This window comes from Diprion similis, chromosome 1 (assembly GCF_021155765.1).
Source record: "Diprion similis isolate iyDipSimi1 chromosome 1, iyDipSimi1.1, whole genome shotgun sequence".
Classification (NCBI taxonomy): domain Eukaryota; kingdom Metazoa; phylum Arthropoda; class Insecta; order Hymenoptera; family Diprionidae; genus Diprion; species Diprion similis.
Window position 1 is genome coordinate 11266786 of NC_060105.1, and position 19765 is coordinate 11286550.

Below are 19765 nucleotides of genomic sequence, written 5' to 3' on the forward strand. Positions count from 1 at the left end.
AAGATTTTTTATCACGTATCCCTCACAGAAAAAACTCGACTTGGGTGTAATTCGTACCCTCAACTCATAGATAATGCAAAATTCCTATGAGAAAAAAGTTTGAGAGTACGAATTGACACCCAAGTTAAGGGTTCTTTCCGTGAGGTATATGCTACTATAAACCTTAATAATTTGAAACTAGAAATAGCTAGAGTAGACGAGCATGACATGACTGCCATGCTAGGGACTTAAGCTAGTACTTGGGATCCATATTTGAATATGGATATGTCTCACGAAATCGCCCAGGGGGAAACATAAGCCTCTGCGACTCAGTCGAGGACTTTTAGCAGCAACAGGTGGTCTGGTCAGAAGTGGTACAAGTTCAAAAATTGTAGGTTCGAGATTGCAACGTAATTTCCACTCGTGCTTCTCATACTTATTAGCATTGGTTCAAGGTTACAAACTGTTAATCACACTTATTGTATTTCACGTATGTATATCACTTGTGATATGAAATTATCACCATATTGGCTTCTCTTTTGTGATCTCTCTCCTACAGCTCAAAACAGCCAACTGAACGTTTTATTGTGGGTATTGACCGTCATCGTAGCCGATTCCGTTACAAACATGACAATGATTGTTGTTTCAAGACATTGAAAGAAAACCCATTATAAAAATCCTTAATACAGTTCGTATAAAAGATTCTGCGATTTAATATTTGAAAGAGCTAAAATTTATTACAGAGAAAACATTGTGTCAGTTCTTTCGCATTTCCCACCGTGTAATGATGAGTGCGAGCTTTGATTGTCTCAGAAGTAACTCTAAGAAAGTGAATGTAGTCTCTTGAGAATAACTACACACTATCCACCATTTCCATTATTCTTCCGTTATCGGGCTGATCAAGCAATTAAATTTTGAAAGTTGTCAGCGGATTTGATATGGTAACGTATATACCGTTATTACCGAGCCAATGTCGATACTGTCTTCAATAGCTACTACTGTGTAGAAACGTACATCTAAGTAGGTGTGCGAATGCGACGAAGGAGCCGATCGCCTAAAGCAATTATGTGAAATCGTTTAGCCATGACAGTCATATACGTATATATATACGCGTATGAGTATAAAGACGTTTTTGAGGCTTTTGAGGCGGGTGTCTGGGTTCAAGGCTTGTTAAGTAGTATCGCCAGACTTCGATACAGGAACTGTTGATAAGGAAAGTTGATACACATTGAAAGTGTGATGTCAGATATAAGATTTTGTATTCAGATAAAAACGAGTACTTAAGCGGGTAGAAATAATTAACTCATTGTCAAGCTTGCTGTACACAGCTGATTGAAAAACGTTATGTCAACTCTCTTTGCATTCTTACTGTTTATCATGTTTGTTTTTTTATGATAAATTGCATTAGAATAACTTGGCACATGTATAAAAGCTCGCGGTTATATATCCAAGGAAATCATGGGAATGCGCGTAAATCTTATAAAAGCCGTAGACGTTAGTTGCAATAGATAACCGATGTCCCGATGCTATTTGCATTCTGCTGATGCAGAATCAATGGTGCGAAAACGCGTCCATCCTAGTCCATCCAGTCCACATGCCAATTACAAACGTAACGCCGATCGTAAACTTGGAACTTTATCGTCCGTTGCAACAAACATTTATCTTGCTCGACTTTCATGCCAGTAATTCCGTGAATATTACGTACGGAAGCTAAAATCGATATGGAAACTGTCAAAAATGTTTACCACAGTGCTCAATTTTGAACTCCGTTTACAAACCTTTGCCAGGAAAACTTCTTTGTTACGATCCTTAGGTCTTATTTCAATGGGCAATATTTAATCGTCCTTATTGTCAGTTGATTATGAAATCAAGCTACTGGGCTGGAGCAATTTTTTATTCGATTTTGTGAACCTTCGTCAAACGTGTTGTGCCACTTTAATCATAGGTAAAAATTCTATTAGAAATATATGAAGTTTTAAATAATCCGGTTCAATATATTAGCCAGCATGTTTGTAGAAATCCGTGTAATACCTAACAATCCTTGATCCCAGAGATATTATGTGGAAGTCAAAACTCATCTGAATCGAGATCTTAACGTTCTTCAAGCCTTATCGAACAAACATTGTTCAACAAAATGTTGCGATAGTAGCGAATGGAAGTTCAGAAAGTTCACTTGAGTGGTTGAGCCACGATAACTGCACGATAGGCAGGCCTAACATTTGTGCCCATACTAATTATAAGAAGGATTCTTAGCCTTAGGATATTAGAGTTTACCCTGAAGAAGAATCGAAACTTCTTGAAGAATTGAAGATGCCGTTTTTAATGACGGAAATGGAAACGTCTTGCAGTGCGAGACTGGAATTCAAAAATTTGACAGGAGCGTTTCAAAAAAAGGCTTCAATGACAAGACAGAAAGCAAGCAGAAAAAAGATTATAACCGGAGAATACCAGTAAACTGAAATAGAAAGAGAAGACGGAATAATGATGTTGATGGCAATAATGTGGCGAAAGTTTTCGCATAGCTCCAACAAAGTGAAAGCGATTCTGATTGAATTTACGTTTTTATCATTCCTACACGATGCACGGCTTGGGCAAGGATTTAAAATTTTCACAGTCGAATACATGCCTTGACGTGTTTGCACTTTGGTGTATTTACAGTACGCATAAGTGTCATTACCAGTGCTGTTTACCATTTTGTGCAAATTAAATTATTCAAATTCCACTTGTATTTACACCTGATTTCTATAATCAATTTTGTGTTGGCTAGAAAGCCGCTTGAAGTATCTTAATGGACAGACAGTATCTAGAGCCAATCTTGAAGTCGTGAAGTTGCCCACATAACTGTTATACCATAGTTTGTGTACCTATATACCTCGACAAATTTTTAGAGATTGTCATCAAATGTGGTATATGCATTACACTTTCATTACGAAAGTCATGTTGTCGCGTGAAATAAAAGAAACTATAAATTATGCAGCACATGTATGTACTAACTCATTTTGAGGTCCATGATTTCATCCTCATGACAACCTTCGAGTGAATAGTAGATACATTTGTTTAGTTGATCGTATGGATAAACGAGTGTTCCTTGACACGAATCGATGTGTTCATTGGCTTTATCGTTGACTCTGTCACTCATGTTCCATAATAAGTGAACAAATTTCATTTCAAGCAAAACTGAAACGTTAGATGGGCACTTTGTTGGAGTTGAAAATCTACGTCAACTCTTGTTTCAGCGAATACTTACTTAACATATTGTATACAGTTACAATTCGATTGGATGAAGTTGGCCAATTCGAACAAGCGGTGATTATTGAACGTTAATACGTTTGGTGGAATGGATTTTTTCCTGGATCTCAGCATCCTCTTAGCTGACGGAAATGTAAAGGGTACAATTTACCGGGTCATCATTGTATTCACATTAAGAAAAGATCCTTGAAGGTTTCTTTGATCAAAGAGCCTCACCCGTTAACATACGGAGTGCAAGTTCAGCTCATCATCAGTAAGATTTTCTAAAAGTTTTATGATACAAACTTCTCGCCGTCTGAACATTGAAACATTTAATTTACGGAAAGGTATGATTCATTGTCGAGAAAACTAAGCACACTCATCTGTCCGATTCATCTGTCCCATTAGCACGCGGTAAAAAAAAACTTTCGCCTGCAATTGGAGTAATAAAATAATTTATTTTGTATCCAATTCGATTCTTGTATTTTTCAAATTACTAAGAAGCCTTACGCCCGTAGAACCAGGGTCCGTGAACTTCAGCTTGATGGACGCCTACAGTTGTTAATTATCCTGGTAACAATTTTTGTAATGAAAGACGCCAGTTGCTTGCCATTATACAGCGTTAAAATACCAAGCTCTCGTTTTAGTGCAAGCGTAAATCAATCATCGAACTTTACAGCTTGGCTTCAAGCTTCTTGCCACTCATTATCAACCTCATGCCTAGTGGTCTAGTGCTTGTCACCAAACCACTGCACCAAGTCATAATACCGGCTAGTGCCTTCGCCTCTTCACCGTAGGTACAGACTTACTTTATCCCTATGGTCTGCCTATAAATGTCAGTGGCAGCCTTTCGTCATGCTCTACCGCGGGCGACTTAACTTATAAATATATAATAGATTTAATTAACAGGAATCGTTGTGCATTTCCATTGGCCACATGCACTCATAAATACCTTGAAAATAGGATTGTATTGGTACTGAGCGATCTGTCAAGGATTACTTTTGACTATTCTTGTAAAATTCTGCAATTTCTTAATCCACTCGGGTCAATGGCAATACACCTCGTCCTGTGCATTGTGAATGAGCAAATGTATCTCGTACTTCAATGGAATTGTATTCAGAACCAGTTCTTGCTGCTTTGATATTCAGACAAAGCGAAGGGATGAATGATTTTATAATTAAGAATGGATCAGATTTGCGGCGACGTTTGGAAAACTTTATTCGCAATAAATTGGACAGCATACAAGGTGTAAAATAATTACTCTGCATGACACGCTAATACCGGGAGCCTTTATCCTCCGGCAATAAGAAATGGATAGTCACGTTGCCATGAGGAGTTTTAACGATTTCGCGATGACGAATTAGTTGCGTAGCCGTCAGTCCGTATATCAATGTAGGAATTCCTGAAAGAGGTAAATTTCTGATTGTCACTGTCCGTTTAACATGGGGGGTAACTGGTCTGGATGTTGAAAGTATGCTTCGTTACCAAGGTTAATTATCTTGATGATCATGAAAAGGGTGTTGTCAGCACTGAGATCCTCCTTAGCTCTCTTTGTGCAGTGATACTTGAGGTAAGGATAGCAACCTGTCCTCAAAACGTGATAATTGCTTTTTCCAACTGGCCAGTTGAAATGGGACATACCTCGTTGATCGTTTACCACATCAGCATACTTCACAAAGTACGAAGTCCAAGGTGGTTCCTCAGTTTGCAGTAAGTAGCTGGTCAAAACCTACGTCAAAGCACACACATTATCAAATAATGTGCGACACATAACCGAAGGATTATAAATCGGAGGTCGCTAATTTCATTCGTTAGCCATTGTTAAGGCTCATCGTAAAAGTACACCATCACGTCGGAAACATGAAAAAAAATGTCAGAAACTTTCCATGTAAATTGTTGAAATTCAGAAAGAAGAAAACGGACTTTTTCAACTGGTATGACTTCCAAAGTTCTAACCAATTTTGCTACTCTATAATACTAATTATTGAAACAAATTTTTTCATCATCAGTATAGTATTAATATCTAGTTGTGCCTACCAACTGTGTAATGATATTGCGTAATAATACCTCTATCAAGTGATAAAATTAATACCTTCTCTTAATGAAATCACCCGTTCATTTTTATACAATAGATATAGTTATTAAAAAGTTAAAGATTCTCAATGAAACGTGGTCTTTAAGTTCTCTACAAAACGTATGGTATGCAGTAACAGTATCTTGGGATCAGTTGAAATGGATACTAACAATTTCCTCAATGGTTCCGTAATCATCCTGAACGAATTGATAATCAGTCGCGAAGATCCCCAGAAACCATCACTGATGTTCAGAACGAAGCACTGCTAATAATGCTTACGCGTAAACGAATTAACAAGTTTTTTCAGAATTGACTTCTCATTTTCCTATTAGCTTCAGTCGAATAGTTTCTCCGCATATGACTGCCCTGACTAGTTTTTATTATGAACTGTTAGGCGTGTTTTTTTTCTGCAGGTTCTTGTGCTTTAGTTGGTATTATGTACGATATGATATAAATAGCGTTACAGAGATAATTTCCATCCAGTACGATTCGTTTTATCGTCAAACATGATACATGATCCTGCTTGCTACTTATAGAAGACATTAAAGGTGGTATAACTAACCTCCGAAGCCAGGGGCTTATCGCCGTTGCGTATTTTCCGGGTTGGTAAAACTATCAAAGAACGAATCCAGCTGCCTCCTGGCGCCATTTAGTAACCGGATGTCGATTCTTGTCAGTAAATCCTCGACGCTGAACGTTCCTGAGGCAATGCTGCTGCACGTCAGGTCATTGAAAAATGTCTCCCAAGAATAGAAGGTGGTCAGGTATCTTCTTTGCTTCTGCGTAACTGCTAACTCTATGGTATGATAGCCGTGCCAAGTATTATCCACTACAGAAATTTTGCATGGTAAAGGTTAGGGTCGACGGGGGAAAGAAAGTTCCGTACTTATATGGTGAAATGTTTCTAAGCGAATCGTTAGGTACAAATTTTACACCGCAGTGTGACACACAGCGATATCTAGGATCTTTATCCAACTAACTATTTTCCATTTTGTATAATATATAGCTATGGGTGATCAGTCCAATGCTTTAGAAATTATCGAATTTGTCAAAGTCTTTTCAACCCGCGACTTTGTTATTAACATTTAAGGTGTGTATAATAAATTATGCTAGGTGAAACTAGCTGTACAAAGTTGCGTTTCATTAAATGTATAAAGTGCAGCTATGTTGTCCATAACCTTGTTTCAACACAACGAAAGTTGACTTTCGTGAAGTAATAGAGTCTTCGTTGGTATCCTCAGTTATGTATTGCAGCGTCTCACTATTTTATTCCGAGTTCCTAAACGGTGAAATGAGAATCCACGTTCAGTTTTGGAGTGCATTACTACATAAAACAGAAAACCTGTCTTCTATGGAACCGGTCGAGTCATACGATTACCAATAGTAAACAACTACGACATCAGAGTGGCTGTTATCTATTAATAGGAATGATTTCTGGATATTATCACCTTCATACAGCTCACTTCTGTACGATTAGATGGTAACAACTACCAACGGTCTAAAGCGGGAACCCAATTAGACATGCATGTAGACTTGTGTTAATGCTGCCATTCCACACTATCGTAGCAAGCCGTGTCTAGGGGGCTGGGGGTGTCAGCCATTAATACCTGATACCTGCAGGTGATATCAGCGTTTGCGAAGTGTAATCCGCAGACCATGTAATGATCCTCGATGGACATAACTTGGGATTCCATTTGACTACGCGATCCGTAATGTGGACGTTGAAAGTCTACTCTCACTACACCACGTTATAAATGGTAGCGGACGGCAAAGGATGTGGCCGGGAAAATTGAAAAACTAAACACATTCAAAAATTTCTATAAAGCGTTGGGCATTTATAGAACGATTCAAGTCTCCTGTGCGTCACGACTGTTGGGTCTCTGTGTTGCATGACCGACTATTCACTTGAGTGTCAGAATATCAACAAATATTCTGAGATGGAGTGATTTTGGAACAGGCAGTAATAGCAAGAAGTCAAGTTAAAGTTGAAGACTTATAGACCTATACAAATATGGAGATTGCAACACCATGCGCAGATGATTTTTAAATGTATCGTATTCGCAGTTTTGGTTTAAAAGCACTATATTTCTAACCATTCTGATCAACCTAGGTATGTAATCAGCCAATGTATAAGATATGGAAAATAGTAGGTTTTCATTATAAGGTATTGATTAATTGAAAAATTTGTTAGAAAGGAAATCCACCGGAACTGGAAGTGTCCGCATCGCTTTCCATTAGGGTCAAATATTTTTTCGATGAAATTGATAATTTCTTTTCTCTGATTTTTAACTTCTTACCAAAACTCGATTCATATTCAACAGTCATAAAAAAAAATAACCACATATAAATGATCCAGTGTTCTGCAGATTATGCCACTAGGCCAAAAGTACTCTCGGTGTGCTTATTACGACATATAGTAGAAGTGGAAGAACTGCATGATATGCACATGGAAAATAAATATTTTGAATTTAATTTTACTGTGGAAAGAGATTTATAACATGAATGTATAATATTTACTTCAAGTGATGTTGAAAAAATCTAAAAGAAACTACGCTTTTCTTATTCCATTACTAGATATTTATTGGGGAATGCAAGAATATCACGTAAATCATATCAAAAAATAAACTTATACTTCATGGGTGAAAGAACCTTAATCGCTTCAAGAGAAGTCGGTCAGACACTGGTCTCGGGTCCATTCTTCAAATATTTGACGTCTCGTATCATTTGATACCATGCACCTCATGCGATGCGACTACAACCTGGTCCATTGACCGAATGACGTTTAGCGAAGGTGAAAGAATACAAGTGTATGTCTTACAGCCTATCGTCGAGTCAACCCATGCATCGTGGGTACAATGCTAAGCAGCAATAAGCAGCAGAGTTGTATTTAAGTCGTGTAACAAGCATGAACATTCTTGTTAAATTGAACCTAAGTACCTACTGTTCGATTCGGCTAATCTTTCATCTCATGACACTATGCGAGTCTGCGTTATACGCTGTATGAAATTAACTCTGAACATAAAATTTCTGCTCCTGACTATACGTCTTCCATCATCCATACAAGACACGCGTACAGCTCTGGCACGACGCAACATCTGCTGGACTGAAGCAACCGCTTCGGTCGTGTCGTTCCACCTGTGACGAGTTGACGCCACGAGGACGCCATGTGACTAAAAAGAGCCATGAGACTACTTGGTTTGAATTATTGACCAGCCGCCGGCGTATTTGCGTTGTACTCTAGGTACATATCGACGATGTGTAGAGACGTCGAGTGCATCGCGTCGAGATAGGATTACGATACTGATACATCTACCTGAGGCTGCTCTACTCACAATGCTTGGCGTTTGCTGGGCTCACTCAGGGCTGGGCGTTATCAACAGTAGCTCTTCGCGCCGTCCGTTACTTAGCCGCGCTGATCGGCGCATGCGCAGACCATCAGACCCCCACTCTTCTCCTTGGTGGGGTCGTCAGTATCGTGAACTTACGGAATGGTGTGCGTGCGCATGGATGCAGACGCGTTAGGCAAGTTACTAGCGCACACATGCGCGGGAACGCAGAATGAAATTACACCGCCACACGCCGGCCAGTTGCTGTCGACCGGGTTCTGTGGAACTGAACACGTCGAGTAGTAAAAAGGGAGACAGCAAGGAATGGGCGAGCAAACGAGCTGGAGTAGAGAGCGAGAAAAAAATTAGAGAGAGAGAGAGAGAGAGAGGAGACTGTATACTTGACCCGACGCTTTGCGTTGCGCGTTGCCGGAACTGACGTCACGGTGCTCACGTGTGTACTGGCGCCGATGCGCGCACGCGCATGGTTGCGGCTGTGCGGCGTAAGGCGGTTACTAGGAAATACTACGATCACGTCTTACATTAATTAGTATGAAGCTGAAAACTTGAGATTATTGATATAAGTTCGAATTAATTTTTAAGTTGTCTAGTTTATTTTTTACTGAGCTTTTTATATTGTTTTTTTATCGTTCGGTCATTAAATCGTATCTAGTTTCATTATGTAACGTCACTCTACGAAAGTCAAAAAGTGTGTTTTTACGCATGCTTAAATTTAAACTAGGTCATCAATCTAGTAAGAGAGAAAAAAGTGAGCCTGGATGGACTCATGCATGTTTTCGGATTACGCTTTTAAGTGATCGTAATGAAATGAAATTTCTGATTAGCGTTAAACAATTTACAATTATTGAGACGGTGGTTCCTATAGAAATTAATCAAAGTTTAAAAAACTCTCTTGGTCTGTTGGTAAAGCATTGAGAAAACGTAGCATTTTTCCAAGTTCCAATTAACGTGAATTATAATTTGGCTTCTCTGTATTTTGCTTTTATAAGATTTAAAAATTCTGCAAAACAAACTTTCGCATCCTTGATAATTCGATGTATTATAACCCTTCCACACTTTTTGATCTTCCTTTTATCATTTCCACCCTTTCTTGAACAATATTGAAAAGAGTCAAGTCAATTGACAATTTTCTCCACTTCTATCGGTTTTAACTATTATTATGAACAGAAGCATCGGCGAAGTGATCATGTTTAAATAAACTTTCGACGTATAAAGTATTCGAAGTAAATTGAGTAGGTACGATCAATCAATTACTGCACAAGCTTTCGCTTAGCCAGCACATTGACATTTATGGGAAATGTGGAACAAGACTTGTTCAACTAACGTTGGTTAAACTTGGAATTCGTAGGGATGTCACGCAATTGACAGAATAGCAATTATTACAGTTATTCTTCCTGCATATACACGATAATTTGTAATACATTCGTCGAGAAGTTATACATTTTATAATAGATATTAGTTGATAATCTTTTTTTTTGTTATCTCTAAGAGTAATATAATCTCAATAAAATATGATTTTTTGCTGACAAGAAAGAAATTTTCGACGCATAATCAGAAAGACTTTTTCTAGTATATCAAAATGGGCTCACACTTTTGTTGAACTAAACTGCTCTCTAAACGTTTAACAGTGAATATCTAATGATTGCATGATCGATTGACGTGTCTATTCTAACGAAAAAATTAACTGAATGTGCACTGATAATTCAGTCATATTTCTGCATTATGCATTGCATGCAACACAATACGCATACTTATAACACTGACCACAAATCTAAGTATGTCATACGATACTAGTTTCAAAACTTTTTGGCAAAAGGACTATACAGTCAAAGGAAAAGAATAAATTTTTGATTAGGTAGGGTAAATAGATCAGTAAATAAACACTGAATAAATGCAACCGTGAATAAACAACCATGTTAAAATCACTATGCATAGTTATACTTTTCTGTACTTTATTCATTTATTGGTCACTGTTCATTCACTGGTCTAGTCACTCAGTCTCACGATTACGAGCGGTGTTTGAAGCAGCAAAAATCGCAATTTGAGTTAAGACTCCTCGATTAAGTAACGCCAAAAGGAAACACTTCGTTTTAACAAAAATGGAAAAAATATATTTCGCTGAAAAACCCGTACATATCCTTATTTTATGAAACACGAGTTGTTTATAAGACAGCATGGCATAAGCTTGGCCACCACTGTATTCTTTCACTGGACAGCATTTGCGAGACTCGATATCCTCCGAATCTTTCCAAATAGTAAAGTGTATACCCTAGGGTGGCGCAAAAAAACCGACTACTTTTTTTTTTTTGAGGCTCGTTTGACAAAATGTTAGTTTTTCATGTTTTAAGAGCCCACTCCAAAGGACAGTTCAAAAAAAAAATTTTAAGAGGTCACTCCACATTTTTTAAAACGTCGGAAATTGTCAAAAATCGAGTTTTTTTTTTTTAATTTTCTTCCGAAACTTTCAGTTCAAAAATTGAATTTTGAAAGGTCGCTCATAATTTTTTAAATTTTTTGGTGCATTTCTTTAGATCTTTTCGAGCGACCTTGAAATGAAATGAAAATCAAAGAAAATACTGAAAGAATAATTTTTTTAATTTAATTTTTTGACGATTGTTGACTTTTCAAAAAATTTGGAACGACCTCTTAAATTATTTTTTTGAGCTATCCTTTGGAGTGGGCTCTTAAAACATCAAAAACTAACATTTTGTCACACGAAACTCAGAAAAAAAAAAAAAAAAAAAAATCGTCGGTTTTTTCGCGCCACCCTAGTATACACGTATAAATTGTATAGAAATTTTCTAGCCTGAGGATGAACCGACGAAAGCGAAATGTGCACCTGGCCAGGCCAGGCAAGCCAAAGCTGACAGGCAATTGAACCGTGACCCCAAGATTTACAAGCTAGTGGCCGCATATCGGCAAATTGCTAGGTGTCGACGGTGTCCGTGGTCAAGTATGAACTTCGACCCCAATAAGAATGCCTTCTGATTTTCCCGCGTGATATATTCACGCCGTCTGCAGCGTCAATACAATGTGCATGCTACCCTTGAATTCACACGGGCTCGAAGCTGAGGCAGGTGCATTACTCCGATAAGGCTGGGTCATGTCGTTGGCCAGAGGCCAGGGATTCGGTGGAGCGATTAGCACATTCTGCACGCTTCCACTGGTCAACGGGGAATATTCCCATTAGCTGTTTCGCGACGCGCTGCTGCTCGCGCAGAAATGATTTAACGCTGCGATCTACGGTTGTATATTGCCAATGTGTTCGACCATCAACTCCAACCGTGACTGCAGCTGGTGTACCATGAAACTATGTTGGAGATCAAGAGAGTGACATTCGTCCGATTGCTTAGATTACTCGACTCCGTGTTACCCAGACGCAAAGAAACTTTAATGATAGCTACAACGTGGAGAAAAAATATTTGCTGATATAGTAAAAAAGTCTGAGTATGTGTCGTCGTGAAGAAATTTTTCGAGTAAGTACACGACGTGCGGAAAAAATGTTCCGTGACCAACGTCAAGCGTGAAACTATGTAGCTACGTTAGCGGAATAATTTTGCCACTCTTGCACGAAATGTGCTGGCTCACATGGAAAATGTATCTATTTTTATTTTGTTAAAAAATAAAGTGCTCGGCATGTTTTGTCCAGAACTGTATAGGTTTAGATTGCTTATAATCTGAGAATCGATTCTTATCCTGAAAACCGGTATCAAGATTTTCACGAGAGTTCTATTGGTGACCATGAAAAATTGTACGTTGATGGAATTACAATGCTTCACCGATTTCTGGGACTCTGTACCACTGCCAATATAATTCATAAAGTGTCGAAGCTGATGAATGAATTTAAGAACCTGTAGAACTGACGGAACGTTTAGAAAATACCATTAGGGAATGTCTTTTTTCGAATAGCTATAGGACCACATGCGGTTTATGTACAAACTCTATGGTTTCCGGGCAAACCATCAATTTCCCTGCATAAAATCTAAACAATCAGAAACTGATTGAATTTCTTGTTTGAAGTATCTCGACTTCCACACTGCATTAACCGGTATACAAACGAATACCATTCAATAAAGATACCTAAAATGTTTTCAGCGTAAAGTATTATCTGCTTGTTCCCCGGCGTCAGTATTATCTCTGAAAAGATATTCTCTACAGTGGACCGATTGAAATCAGACACCTCGTAAATATTCGTACAATCAAGCAATCACGCTCTCCTGAGTTTTAGAAATCTGGGCTCGAGAACAAAATGCAACCAGACGTGATGTGGTTTGCCGATTAAATTAACCCACCGCGATCAATGGTATGCATACGTTATGGATATACATATATACACGTGAACAGAATAACGTCTGCAAAATTCTACAGGACGTTTCAGTATAGTAGTATTTCAAACTTTGTGATGACGTAGGGGTTGCCAGGCTAAGAAATTTTTTATGAACAGTCCATCTTCAGCTTGATCTCAATTCGGTGGTACAGACCATTAAAAGGGTTCCTGGATCTTTCTAACAATAGGATACACTCGTGCCAATTCCCATTTTTTCATGAAGAGTTTTTTACACGTCTCTTCATTCTCTTATTCAGTCCTACAATTATCGGTAGACGTCCCTTCCTTTAGAAAGAAAAAAATGTTCATACTTCCCCAATAACCTCAACTTTGGGGGTGAATTTGCATCTCCAACTTGAGAATCAACCACAACTTGGAATCTAACGACAATGAGGGTTAATGTAGGGTTAACCGTAGCTCAAAGATCAGCTCTCGAGTTACGGGTGCAAATTCACTTTGAACATTGAAGGACAACCCTGGAATTGAAGGTTTAACCTCCAAATCGAGGATCTACATTGAAATTCAGGGCTTAAAATTGAATTGAGGGTACCTAAACTTTTGATTTGGGGGCTTCCCGCCAGTCATACTTGCTTGTGACGCCCTGTAACATACTAAGAGGAAAACAAAATTAGAAATGGTTGGGGCCATAACCAGGTCAAGATGGCCTGGATTGCCCCACGTACAACGTCTAGTTCCCTCGATATTGTATGTAGGTGCAAGCCGTCCCGTTTCGTCTTGCCTCGTTCTTTGTAACTGAAATGATTTCTTCATGCGTATTCATTCCTTATTCTTCGCTTCGTTGAATAATGCTATTATACCAATTGTCTAATTGCATCTGTGTAGCCTTTTCATTACCATCTGTTGGATGGAGCATTGTAGGCTTATAAGACCTTCCGCACTTGCATATTCATGATCTTTTGTCACCGTCGCAATCAATGATTAGTTAATGTCCGTTGTATTGTTTTTGTAAAAAAAATTAGGTAGCTTGAAATGAGGTTCATTCGAACAAATACGTTGTCTTTGTACAAACTGTGACATGGAGAAAATGATAGAATCGTAGCTTACAATGACGGTTTTCCGGTTGCCTTATGTTCACGGTTTATTATCTCTCTCTCTCTCTCTCTCGCTCTCGCTTTCTTTGCATATCTGTTTCAAGAAGTATCTTTACTGTCATTTAACCACGGTTGAAATTCTATCGATATCTGAAAGTCATTCGAATGCCATATACAGACGTGTTATTGGAGTTATCGAGAGAAGCTTGGATCATCGCACTGAAATTTGAGGTTTTATTTCGACATGATGCGATTAAAAAAAAAAGAATTTATAAAATCTTAGAGATCGTTACTCTGATGGACCTCGTCTCGTCATACAATTTTTGTACATGAACCTCCTGAGGTGGGCTCCAACTGATTCAAGGCTATCCGTGTCGTCTGCTGTACAGGTTAAATAGATCGTAGCAGACGACACCGGGACCTTGAATCGCTCAGAATCCACCTCGTGCGGTGTACCTACAGTATTACAACTAGTAGACACGTGTGAAACGCGAAGGTCAGGCCAACATCGTTACGATAAAGATAGGACTTGACTTGGTATACGGATATCCGCATAGTGCGCAAAATTCTACGAGAAGCCGATACTCCTAGCATACTTTTTCAAACGTGATTTCCCGTCAAGTAAGATTTCGGAAATACTTTGCATTACTCGTTCCTTTCATATTTATTGCTTTTGCTCAGTCAAGTATCCCTTTAACAAGTACGAGGGCGTATTTACCATCATCTTAGATCATAGTATCGGTAAAAAATGCTTCGATCCCCGCCGGATACACTTTGCATAACTGTAAGATGCGCGTATCTGTTTCGAAAGACTGTTGAAATGACGCAATTAAACATACGTTTCAATTTTATGCCTACAATGTAGTTATACATCTGGTCAGATATGATGTAGACGTAGGAATTCGATATAGTCTAGTTACTGTAATTATGCCTATATGTATACGTATATTACGGCTCAGCATGCCGGTTATTTCTAGAAATGCGAAAAGTTTCTTAATTGGTCTAGTTTTTATCGTTCCTCCTCGGTGCTGTGCTGCTTCTTCCGTGCAGTTCTATGCAAATCGTCCTGAGGATAAGAATAAATGAAATTCATTGCCTAGATGTGATCCTTTTCGTACAAGCAGGCAGATTTAGGTTAATCTATGAGTAGAACACGACTAAATTCTAGCAGCAGTAGAAAAATAATGTCCTCTATTTGGACCAGACCGATACTAAATTCCAAACTTTTTTATGTTTCAGGTAAGTTTGGTGTCCAATTAAGGGTTTTGAAAGATGCGGCGGATGGGAAACAGCGTGATGTCGGAATTCACGGGTGAATTTGAATTTTTTTCCAGTATCTCGATCATGCATAAAACTAAAATCTAGTTTATTCTTATATTCGAGTGAAAAAGGTTTAACAATACGTCATTTTTTTAAACTTTTCTGTTAGTGCCACAAAACCGATGCTCGTTGACTAGATAGCTTTGAAATCGGTGAATTTTTCAGTAACCGAGGTATTAGATATAGTAACACAAACTCTTCTTATTGGTATTCGAACCAGTTGTAGGAAAGAAAATAAAAAATTATCTCTGAGGAAAATTGTCACATAGATAAGGTTGATGGACGATTTAGAACTGCTTATTCACGATCAACTTCTTTAGTATCACTAAACTGCGAATCCTGGAACTACAACAACAGATAATTAGAACAGAACGTGGAAAACTGTGTACGAAACATGTACGATGTCAATTAATCAGATGTTAGTGTATTTAACAAAAACAATAAGTGAGGAATAACCATCCCTTCAAAAATGGGTGAAAAAAGAAAATAATTCGCAACATAAAAATTTATTGGACATCGGTGCTGTCAAAATTATTGCAAAAACTGAGTCACTGCATCGTAATCTCTGATCGATTTGACATTTATGTAGGTATTTGTTGTAAAGAAAATGGGTTTCTCGATCGCACGTCGTATCAATTTGCATGAATTTATTGCATTAAATAAAAATTTACTAAAAAAAACATAATCAAAAATAAACGATCAATTTATTCTTAACGTTATTAGCATACTTTCAGTCCACCTCGGAAATACATAAATACATCGAAGTCTCGTTAAATCGCGACGTTGATGTGGCGCTTCAGGCTCCTTGCGATGAACCGGAGCTTAGGCAGGATGCTGGGGTATCAGATGGGCGATGGGGTGCTGCGATGTATAATAAACCGCACCACCGCAGGTTAGCTCTCGGTTATTTTGATACGTAGGTACGATTTGCGGAGATAAATTACGTAACGGATCTCGTTGGCACGAACCTGCTCCTTCATTATGCATAATTTAGAATCGCGCATGCAGCCATCCAACAGCATGTTTTTTATACACACATGCAGCAGCCCGCGCCTCCATTCGCTGCACCAACGACTAGCATTCTGGTCATGCATATGCCGCCTAGACCGTGTAACGGGACGGAAATCGCTTGGTGCACCAGGTTGTCGATGTCCGCGTACACGCTCGCATTCTGCTCAAACTTGCGCATATTCCACGTATAAGTTTCATGCGTGAGTAGCAGAGGAAATTATTCGAACAAGCTCGACTGGTTTTTACTTTTTCTTCAGTCCCGTGTTAACCTCGTAAAGGTGGTATATGTATAGAGGGAAAGCAATTCTCGAACCAACGAAATAGATTTTGTTGAAATATTATTTGATCCAAATACAGTGACTTCGATTTAATAATTTTGATTTATTGTTAGTTAGTTTCTGAAAATAATTTAGTCAAGTGAATCTCTTGATTCAACGAAAGCTTTTCTTGTTGCGATAGAGTGAAATAGTAGAAGTGAACTTTTCGATGCTTTTCCGAAATTGAATAAACTAAGACTATTTACACATGTTCAATTTATACTTCTATTGATAAAAATCCCACAAAATTTTTAGTCAGCAGAATTATAAATGATGTTTTTCGATGAATATATTTCGTGCGCTTGAATAACTCTCATGTTCAGTCAATGCAACAGATTTTTGTAACAACAGATTTCTTTACTTGCTTCAATCATTGAACTCTTAATTCAGTGAAACATGAATTAGACCAAACTTAATTTGTTTTGATACAAAAATTTCATGTTTTTTAAATAAAACTATTGAAATGTGTTCAATCAAATTTTTAGTCATTTCAATCACACATTTTCTTGATGCGAATCACTTGATTCAATTCTGTATGTAGTTGTTACAGATATTTTGTTCAATTTAATGAGTATTTTGTTCGCCGTATTTGATTATAGTATTTAGTTGAATCAAACGAATATCACTTGACTCGAGTAATTCTTTTCCTCCGTGCTTTCGATCGCTTTACACGTACACAATTCTAGACTAAATCTCATAATCTGTAGCTGCAGTTTTCTACGTAACAAAGTTGAATGATTTTAAGAGTAAACAGTTTACCTTTCCAAAAGGTAAAATTGTATTGTAATATAAAATTTTAAACACTTTCCGGAGAAAGAAGAAACGAATGTCGAATGTTTTACACAAATTTTCAGATAAATCTCATCTCCCAAAAACACAGACAAAAAATTATCTCCCTGATTCCAAACGTAACCACATCAATTGCGAGAGAAAGTATGACAATTTGAAGCTGGTTAGACTGCCACAGATTTTTCCCCCAATTCCGATAATTTTGAACTCGCTTTCGCGTTTCATGCCGGCATCCATAAAAAAAAAAAGAAACAACGGAAAAGAGAACGGATAACATGACGTAATTCGATAGCTGTTGTTCATTGACAAAAAGGGACGATAAAAAAAAAGGAAATCTCTTTTCCTAGCTGCGGTGTATTTCGCGCTATGCGGTTAGCGATGTGGTCTAAACTCTCACTGCGACCTCCTCCGAAGCATATTACGTGCAGGAGGCGTCTTGTAATCTTTCTCGAGTATCTCTTCTGTGCTCGGTTCCAGCTTACATTTCTCCGTTTTTCTCTTGTGCGAAATTTTCAAGGTTTCAGCTGAAAGTAAGATTTTTCCAATATCTGCTAGGAAAGTTGGATTTTCGAAGCCTGTGGAGCGTGCGTAAAGTGCCCCATTTCCAAACAGTGCGGTAAAATGCAGTTGGCGCATTCGCGCAACTGAATTGCGTGGATTTACACACCAGGATTGCCTTTTGCGCGTGCGCACTTTCGAATAACTCATTTACATGCTCTTTATAATCGAGGGTGAGTTACCTTAACCCAGTTTTACCCGATGTCAGTGGCACCTTCGTTGCTTTTCAAATCAATTTTCCGTTGCAGATGTGGCAAAGAAAATCGTGTGCTATGTACTTTTCGTACTTGTAACACAGGATACCATCTTTTAATTTGTAGGTACCCATAACTGATCGGTTAAATGCATTTTGTTATATAGATTCATTCCAGATATTATTAAAGGCAGAGAAAAACGTGTCACGCTTTAAAAATTTTCTTCTCAGAAAACAATGATTATTGCATATTCATATTTCATATACCTTTTAGTTGTTACTGCATGAATGACGTAGATAAATAGTTCGCGTGGTATTTTAATGCTTCCTACATAATCCTTGCTTAAAAATCCACCGTATTCTTCACAATCTTTCATTTCGTAACCAATCGTGAAAAAAAAAATCTTGTTTTGATTCAAAGTTCAAGGTGTTTTGCCAATTCCTTTTGGAAATACAATATTTATTATTAACAGTTAATCTTCATTTGACAAATCAGGATATCCATTATGGTACAATACTAGCCACTTGATCAGGTAGATAAAATTGCTCGATAAAAATTGAATGACAGGAAAAAGACACACCTAATCTTATTTGGGACAATTTTTCCGCTTCTAAATGAAACTTCCATATTTATAATTTTAGATCTTCCACCGCGTGATACTAGATAAAAATTGATATTGTATGTACGCGAAGTTCTAAAAGATTTGAAAGATACTTGATACGAATTTGAAAACTAAAATTATCACCTATTTTAGTACAAAAAATTAAAATCCACGTTGACAGCAATAGATTCACTACCAGCATGCAGAATATTTGTTCTGTAATCAGGGGGAAAAAGTCAGTATTACGTTCGCTGAATTTGATCTTTGTGATAAGTCCTTGGTCATTTATACAATACACATAAAAACACCTACTTGTAGATTGTTTTTCGTTAGTGTGGGTCGATCAGCGACTGAAAGGCCAAAGATCGTCAGTCCGTAAAATTGTCTATACTAAGGCTTATTCGGCAGTAGCGTACCTACGTGTTCGAGAGGTGAAAGGATTTTTATTGGTGACGATAAAAACCTGTGAATAGAGGCCCGAGCACCATATAAACGGACAAGGAGTTCGATAGATTTAGCCGCATCATGGATTGTAGCCTTCAAACGAGCCGAAGTCTCCTTTTTTTAAATTCACTGCAGGTACCACCAGGAACCATAATGTTTCTCTCTCTTTCTCTCTATCTCTCCCTACCGACTTTGAGAAACTCATTTCAACACTCATTGTTGATGTTTCAGTCAGAAAACAGATAATAATGTTGATAAAAGACTTGGACCCAATATTTTGGCAGGATGATTCTGTCCTTTGAACTGTATAAGTATCACGTCAATACGGGAAAAAATATTACGTCGTTGCAGAAAGAGATTGAACTCGCCGTTCCATTGGGTTCGAGTCTACAACTAATGAAGAATTTACTGTAGTAAAGCCACCTTTTAGTGTGGACAAGACTGATCAAGTTCTACCATGTAAGATAAGTACGACTATGGGGAGGTCCTTTCAACACTTGTCTTTCAGAAGGGCACCTTACTCG

At 38.0% G+C, this 19765-nt stretch overlaps 2 protein-coding genes across 4 annotated transcripts in view; one reads left to right on the forward strand and one right to left on the reverse strand.

The window, feature by feature from the left end:
* Positions 1–19765, forward strand: part of LOC124409867 (cadherin-99C) — a 108504-nt gene that overhangs the window by 16657 nt on the left and 72082 nt on the right. The gene's annotated exons all lie outside the window — the stretch shown is intronic.
* Positions 4406–8967, reverse strand: LOC124409907 (uncharacterized protein C15orf61). Of its 3 annotated transcripts, XM_046887880.1 has the most exons (6): positions 8614–8967; positions 8325–8518; positions 7572–7573; positions 5844–6068; positions 4693–4936; positions 4406–4609 (listed from the first exon to the last, which is right to left on the reverse strand). In XM_046887880.1, exons 4-6 carry the CDS (start codon positions 5928–5930, stop codon positions 4482–4484), a joined length of 459 nt encoding a protein of 152 aa, XP_046743836.1. In that variant the 5' UTR covers positions 5931–6068; positions 7572–7573; positions 8325–8518; positions 8614–8967; the 3' UTR covers positions 4406–4481. The 3 variants fall into 3 exon arrangements, with proteins under 3 accessions (XP_046743836.1, XP_046743820.1, XP_046743828.1); XM_046887864.1 differs by lacking the exon at positions 8325–8518; XM_046887872.1 differs by lacking the exon at positions 8614–8967 and having other exon boundaries at positions 8325–8555.